This window comes from Primulina tabacum, chromosome 11, assembly GCF_025594145.1.
Source record: "Primulina tabacum isolate GXHZ01 chromosome 11, ASM2559414v2, whole genome shotgun sequence".
Lineage (NCBI taxonomy): Eukaryota > Viridiplantae > Streptophyta > Magnoliopsida > Lamiales > Gesneriaceae > Primulina > Primulina tabacum.
In genome coordinates, this window is record NC_134560.1 from 19807534 (window position 1) to 19815637 (window position 8104).

At 41.3% G+C, this 8104-nt stretch overlaps 1 protein-coding gene across 1 annotated transcript; it reads right to left on the reverse strand.

Annotated features, from left to right (window-relative positions):
• Positions 1-275: 275 nt before the first annotated feature.
• Positions 276-6550, reverse strand: LOC142519685 (uncharacterized). The gene is made up of 5 exons (XM_075622716.1): positions 6310-6550; positions 5938-6169; positions 4588-4816; positions 632-870; positions 276-573 (listed from the first exon to the last, which is right to left on the reverse strand). Exons 1-5 carry the CDS (start codon positions 6548-6550, stop codon positions 276-278), a joined length of 1239 nt encoding a protein of 412 aa, XP_075478831.1.
• Positions 6551-8104: the final 1554 nt, after the last annotated feature.

Genomic DNA, 8104 nt, shown 5'->3' on the forward strand with positions numbered 1-8104 from the left:
CTTAGTAGGTCTTCCAATAACTGAATCACCCTATCTGACTGACCGTCAGTCTGAGTATGGAAGGCTGTACTGAATATCAGCTTAGTACCCAATGCCTGATGCAGACTCTTCCAGAAAGCATAAGTGAATCTCGGATCCCTGTCTGACAAGATGAACACTGGAATACCATGCAGTCTGACTATCTCTCTGATATACAGCTCTGCGTACTGAGTCATGGTGAAAGTCTTCTTGATCGGTAGAAAATGTGCTGACTTAGTGAGCCGATAAACTATCACTCAAATGGCATTATACCCTCCAGCTGTCCTCGGTAGCCCTGTCACAAAATCTATGGTAATGTTATCCCATTTCCACTCGGGGATAGGGAGCGGTCTCAGGTTTCCTACAGGTCTCTGATACTCGGCTTTGACCTGCTGACACGTCAAACACTCAGAAACGAAACGCAAAATGTCTCGCTTCATGCCCGGCCACCAATATAGAGACTGTAAATCCTTATACATCTTCGTACTCCTTGGGTGAATGGAGTACAGGGTGCTGTGGGCCTCCCACATAATATCTGCTCTCAGGGAATCACTGCTGGGGAACCCAGAGTCAGTCACGGTATCTGACTATGCCATCCTCAACTGAATACAACCTCAGGCCCTTAGCCTCATTCGTCTGTCTCCACTCCTGTAACTGCTCGTCAGAAGTCTGCCCTGCTCGAATCCTGTCCCTTAGTGTCAATTGTATTGTCAGGGTAGAAAGATTAGGAGCATCGCCCCAGGCATAAATTGCAATTTCAAACCTCTGAATCTCTGCCTTCAATGGTCTCTGTACCGACAACTGAGCGATCCCTGCATGCTTCCTGCTCAGGGCATCCGCGACCACATTAGCCTTACCCAGATGGTAGCTAATGTCACAATCATAGTGAAATGTCTGCCTTTGTTAATGCTTAAAATTACTAGAATTTTTTTATAAACATAACATGAAATGGCCGAACACATGAAAATATTTTCATAAAATACTTTGCACCATTTTAAATGTAAAACATCAACCAACTAATATTTTAAAATCCAAAGAAAATAGTCAAAACATGAAATCGTCAACTGTTTTACCAAACCTAAAAAACAATAATCGCGAAAAGTATCATCCTCTCAAAAACCACTCAAAAGTATAAATAATAGTCTAAAAAATCTTTTAACGTAAATCGTAATGATATATCATAAGTGCGGAAAAGTAGAAGCGCTGGTCCTCGGGTTATGTGCACCTTCAGTCAAGTCAGGTCAACCATCAAGACCTCCATCAAACTCACCTGGATCCATCACACCTAATGAGTCTAAAAACTCAACACACCATAATCTTTATAAGAAATAATAAGTATAAAATCACAAGCAACAGTTAAAATACTTTTACGTAAAAATAACATTTTTATGATATGCATAACATAGCCCTCAACATTTTTCCTTTACCTCATTCATAACATGTATCCTTTTATCATGATCATAAACATATTTATTTTTTATTAAATTCAGATAATTAATTGTGACTTTCCTCAACCCTCAAAAAGTCGATGGATCCATCTACATGTAACCATAGTACTGGGTGACGGGGACATCAGCGACTTATAATCGTCAACTGAGCCTTGGCCTATCCTCAATCATATCATTTTATTCTCATATCCTCATTAGTCACAATTACTTCACTTCCTTCAACGTTTCATATTTTCATCACTTTATAAAATCATGCTTAAATATCATTTTTCTTTTGAAACCAAGGATGCACATATATTTTAAATGTCAATCCTTAAATCATAAAAATTCATGGACATTTAAAAATCACAATTTAATCATGTAAAATTCATAAACATTTAGAAATGATCATAATATCATAAAAACAGCATTCAGAGCACTGCCATGACTTTTACTAATTTTTAGGTGTAAAAAGACCGTTTTACCCCTGGAAGTAAAATTCCTCGAGTTTGACTTTTCTTGAATTCCTTGACTTTAGCATGTCCCAATAATTGTTTAAGCTTTCATGAATTTTACCATGAATTTATTTAGCATAAAACTAGACTATTTAATTAATCGTTTTGAAGGCGTTTTAATGCCGAATAATCCCAAACGTTATAATAAAATTCCTAAATTTAAAACTTAGTCTTTTTATATTATTTTAGCCCTTATGAACCATGACTCGACCTCCGTGAGCCGTGTTTCGAGATAATTTCCCAAGGAAAACCCTAACCTCAAGCCCTAAGCCATACCCGAGCCACCCTCACGTTTGCACCGCGCCAAGCTCGAGCCACCCCGAGCCATCTTTGTGCCACACCTCCCTTGGACCCTCAAGGACCGTCTGGACCACTAGGACCCCTAATACTCGAACCACAACCTGAAACCGAAGCATGCCAACCCAAAGAGCAGCAGCCAAGAACTCCCAAACTGCATGGACTCTACCTTTTCGTGCCTAGGTCCCTACCAGCAAGCCCAGCCCCTGAACCATCCACTCACGAACCTTCCTAGAACCCTAAGGACTCGCCCTAGCCCAGCCTTTGAGCCCTGGATCGAGACCCTTAATCCCTTGAAGCCTGCACACTTCTGCGCGTGGCTTGAAGAATTATCGGGTAGGAGTCCTAAGGACTCCTCCCAGCCCACTTTCTAGAGTCCTAGCATGGCTAGGACTCTTCCCTCGACTCTACCAAGACCCTGGCTAGCCCTGGCTTCAAGCCAAGACCAAGCCAGCCCCTTATCCATGAAACCCGATCACCCAAACTCATGACAGAAAAATCAATTTCCAGCTTTGCTTGCTTGTTGTGCAGTGTGTATGGTATGTCTTAGGACCCCTTTAATTCATGTAAAAACTTAGCTTGATCACGTCTTAACATCATGGCAGCCCCTTAGCACGTTTAGGACAATATTTGAACATAATACCCTTAGTTTATTACATGTATATGCAAAAATCCGAAAATAATAATAAGAACACCATGCTTTTCATCCAAACGTAATTAAAAACGATAATACGATGTGATAGACGATAAAAGGAGACGTATGGCGTGTCTTTGCGTTTTAAACGCACGAATATATGTTGACGACGAAGAACGGCGACGAGGAGAGCCTAGACTAGAATTTTCCATCAAACCTCACGAAAATTCCTTCACTTCTTCATGTGGTGTGTGTTGTGAATTAGTGGAGAGAATTCTGAATTGATTGTGAGTGTCTGGCGTGAAACAATGGTAGGGTTTGGGGTGATTTAACACTTTCAATTCACTTAATTAGTCACTAATAAGGATTAGGCGCATTGGGTAGGTAATTAGGCCTATTAGTGTTTAATTAAGGATTTAAAAATAATTTTGTTTAGGATAGTTATTGAATTTATTAGACGGGTTGACAAAACGTTTGTATTTTTGTTGAAAAACCAACACCGATAAAATTTACGTCCCAGAGTATAAAATCACCTCAAAACCCCTTAATTTCAAAAATATGAAAAAGAACCAACCCTATTTTAAATAATTAAAAACAATTATTCAATAAAAATATTATTCATTTATCATCCCTCGGTCTCCGTCCCTCGATTGCAACTCGAATAATACTTAAAAATACAGTTTTATGCATAAAGATAATAAAGTCTTATTTAACATATAATCATGCATGTCACATAATAAATTAAGCAATTAAAATCAATTAATTAACCATTTTTCATAATCCCTAGATTTGCATGCAGTTGCATTACGTCGTCTTAATTTTGGACCTTACACATAGTATTTTACCAGCTCTAGCCATCTCCGCTGTCTCATATTCAGCTCTTTCTACATGGAGAAATACTTCAGACTCTTGTGATCGGTGAAAATCTTGCACTACTCCCCATATAGATAGTGCATCCAAATCTTCTTGGCGAATACTAATGCCGCTAGCTCAAGGTCATGAGTCGGATAATTCTTCTCATGGAACTTCAACTATCTCGCTGCGTAGGCTATAACCCTGTCATGCTGCATCAATACTGCGCCCAAACCTAGCTTCAAAGCATCTGTATAAAGCACAAACTCCCATTGCCCTGATGGCATAGCTAGGACCGGTGCTAAAGTCAATGCCTAGTTCAGCCTATCAAAACTCTCCTGGCACTTTGATCCCGAGACAAACTTCACGAAATTCCTGTAATACCCCGCGAGACCCAAGAAACTGCGAATCTCGATCACACTCTTAGGCACTGGCCAATCTCTGACTGTCTCAACCTTGATGGGATCGACCTCAACTCCATCTCGAGATATGATGTGGCCCAAGAATGCCACTCTGTCTAGTCAGAACTCACAATTACTGAACTTGCCATACAATAATCTGTCCTATAAAGTCTGTAGCAAGGTTCTCAAATGCTGACTGTGCTCCTCTCTGCTCTTCGAATAGATCGGGATTTTGTCTATGAAAAATATGACGAACTTATCCAAATACGGCTGAAGCATGTGATTTATGAAATCCATGAAGACGCTGGCCAGTACGTATGTCCGAAGGGCTTCACCATAAACTCATAGTGCCTATAACGCATCCGGAAAGCCGTCTTATGCACATCGGACTCCCTCATCTTCAAGTGGTGGTATCCTGATCAGAGATCTATCTTCGAAAACACTGATGATTCCTGAAGCTGATCAAATAGATCTTCAATCCTAGGCAGAGGATACATGTTCTTGACTGTGACCCTATTCATTTCCCTGTAGTCGATGCAGAGCCGCATACTGCCATCTTTCTTCTTCACAAACAGTACCGGTGCGTCCCATGGTGAAAAATACTCGGGGGAATGAAACCCTTGTCCAGCAAGTCTTGTATCTGATTTTTCAACTCCTTCATCTCTGCAGGTGCTGGACGATAGGGTGACTTAGAAATTGGCACTGTATCTAGCATGAGCTCGATAGCAAAATCAACCTCTTTGTTTGGTGGGATGCCTGAAACATCATTCGGGAAAACCTTTGTCTAGCAAGTCTTGTATCAAATCTTCCCGTTGGGCGTTCGGACAGATACTGACCTCCGTCGACAATCTATAGCAGCTCCGTTCGAAGAAAGCCAGTCCATACCTAGAATAATGTCAAACTATAGAAACGGTAGCACAATCAAATCTGCCTGCACCGCATTTTTCTGTAACCGAAGCTCCAAACTTTTCACTATCTGCGAGGTAAACATCTGATCTCCAGACCGAATCAAAACTCCAAATCCATAGCCTCTGATATGATTCCTAGTCGCTTGACAAATGACTCGGATATATATGAATGTGTAGCTCCGGAATCTAGCAATGCATACGTGGCTACACCTGAAATATATATCCTTCCTACGACAAAACATATAATCAAATATGATCGTGTTGAAACCTAAGAAATTTCCTATCATTGATTACCCCAAAATTTTCGAAAAATATCCAATTTAGTCCTAGTAATCCTTCGAAAATTACAAAATTGCCCATAGAAACTTTCGGAAATTGCAAATTCACCCCTAAAGTTTCGAACTTTCCTCAATTTAGTCCCTCATACCAATTCGAATTTACTCAATTTAGGCTCTAAAATTTTGAAAATTTTTAATTTGATCCCAAAATTTTTGAAAAAAGCGAAAATAGTTCCTCAACTTTTTATTTTTGCAATTAGGTCCCTACGCTTTTCGGTTATTGCAATTTGGCCCTTAAAACTCGTAATTATGTCAATTCAATCCTTAAGTCCACCTATTAGAACATGCAACCTATTTTATTCTAAGTTCTCAATCCCAAAAATAATTCCAACAAATAACATAATATTTCATGCAATAGAGTCGAGAAATAAAATTTTAAACAAAATGTTACTGGTGATCAATGTCGAGTCTGGTTCAGCCTCCGCCCCCTCGGCGTTCATCACATAGGCACTTCCAGTAGCAGGGCCCTTGTTCCTAGGGCAATCAGCTGCCTTGTGGCCCTATTCCTTGCAAATGAAACACTTGAAGGTCCCCCGCATACACTTACCGTAGTGGAACTGGTTGCACTGCTTGCAAGGCTGTCTCTCCTCTGGCTTGGGAGCACCTGGAGCCTGTGGTGGCCTCTGCTGTCCGGGCTTCTTGAACTGTCCCTGGGGCTTCTGCTGCCCCTGATTCCTCAGTGGCCTGGTAAACTGTTTCTTCTGCGGCTGTGAGCTCTGCTAGGCCTGATGTCTCTTCCACTGCATCTCCATATCGATATCTCTCAGGGCCTGTTCCACCTAAAAAGCACAGGTAGTGGCAACTTCATAGGTAGCCAGTCTCATCAACATAATGTCCCGACGAATAGTGGGCCTGAAGCCATCCATAAACTGCCTCAACTTCTGCGCTGCATCTCTCGCTATAAGGGGCACAAAGTGACAGCCCCTGTCGAATCTCCTGATAAAATATGCCACAGACAAGTTCCCCTGTCGGAGACTCATAAACTCTAGCGTCAGGCTTCCCCTGACATCAGCTGGAAAATACTTATTGTAGAATATGTCCTTGAACTGATTCCAAGTAACGGTAGCCAAACCCGTCCTGTGAGCTGCTCCTGCCCACCATAGGGATGCATCATCCCTCAGCATGTACGTGGCGCATCTGACCTTGTCGCTATCTCTCATATCCAAGTACTAGAAGTGCAGCTCCAGTGACCATATCCAAACCTCCGCCACAAATGGGTCAGTAGTACCCCCGAACTCCTTTGGGTTAAGCCGTCTGAACTACTTATAAATATATGCCTGTTGTCTCGGATCCTGCTGCGCCTGCTCCATCAAGCTCGCAATATCCGCAAGGACTCGGGTAGCTGCGTCTCCTGTCGGTAGTGGTGGAAAGCCTCTATCGCCTCCAGGAATATCATCCTGGCTGTTTGTACTGGGGGCTTGTCTGGGAGGCATAATATCTGAATACGGTCCAAATTTTAAACGTAGCCCATCATGCAATTCAATCTAGTTTTCAAAGCATTTAATCCTTAAAGCTTGTAAACAGCTAAACGAATATTGTAAAACACTGTAAAACATATATCATGTAAACATGCAGGTGATAGCACTAAACTATTTAAAACATGCAAACTTACATACTTGAGGCTTGATGACTGAGCTTTGAAGCTGGCAGAGGCACAACACTTTACAGGACCCTTGCTCTGATACCAACTGAAACGTCTAGCGCTAAAATACTGCAATAATTTTTATTTTTTTTGTAAGCTATTTTCGAAAATTACTTGTACACAAGCATTTAAAAGAATCATTCAACTACAGGATAAAAATACTGCAGTTAAAATAATCTAACACATCCTCAAATTTTCTAGACTACTATTTTAAAGAAACTCAAATGTAACATCTAAAATCCTACAAAATCATCAACATAGTAAAAGATGAAAATGTATAAAATAAATATTGTTTTTACTCCTGACTCATAGACATAAAATGCGAAAACACGTATGGTCCTTGGGTTAACGTGCGCACAACCAGCTCCGCCTACTCAGTCTTCGGCGCCTCCAGTCTCCACATCATCATGCTCACCTGCATCATTCATATCTAGTGAGTTTTAAAGACTCAACACACCTGAACCGTGATAGCAAGTATATATACATAACATGCAACAATGAAAAGTACTGTAATTTATAATACATTTCATAATCTTAATAGCATGAACTTAAACATAGCATGTCAAAGCATAAACGTATCCATAACATATTTCATCATATCAACATATACGAGTTCATTTTCTTTTATTGAATTCATATTAACATATCTCATCATATCTCATCATATCAACATAAACATATCCATAACCTACAAAACCCTAGCGCACCTAACCTTGAATTTTCGATCCTAGCCAACACTAGATCGGACCAACCCCGAACCAGACCACCCTAGGACCAAGACCAAGCTGTGGACCCGCTCTTGGACCGACCAACCCACGCATATAGCCCCCATGCACGCGGACGTCCATGGTTCTTCACCAACAACCCACGCGAGACCCATAATCGAGCCAAGCCTTCCCGATCTACCTTCGGCTTACAACCAACCATGCTTGGGCATCCCTAGACCATGGCTTGGACCCACCAAGGTCTGAACCATGGTCTGGTTCAGCCCCACACGGTAGTGGCTTCCCCTTAACCCCTGCCCGGTTGACCAACAATAACCAACCCTCCTAGGATTCGATTGGCTCCCCCA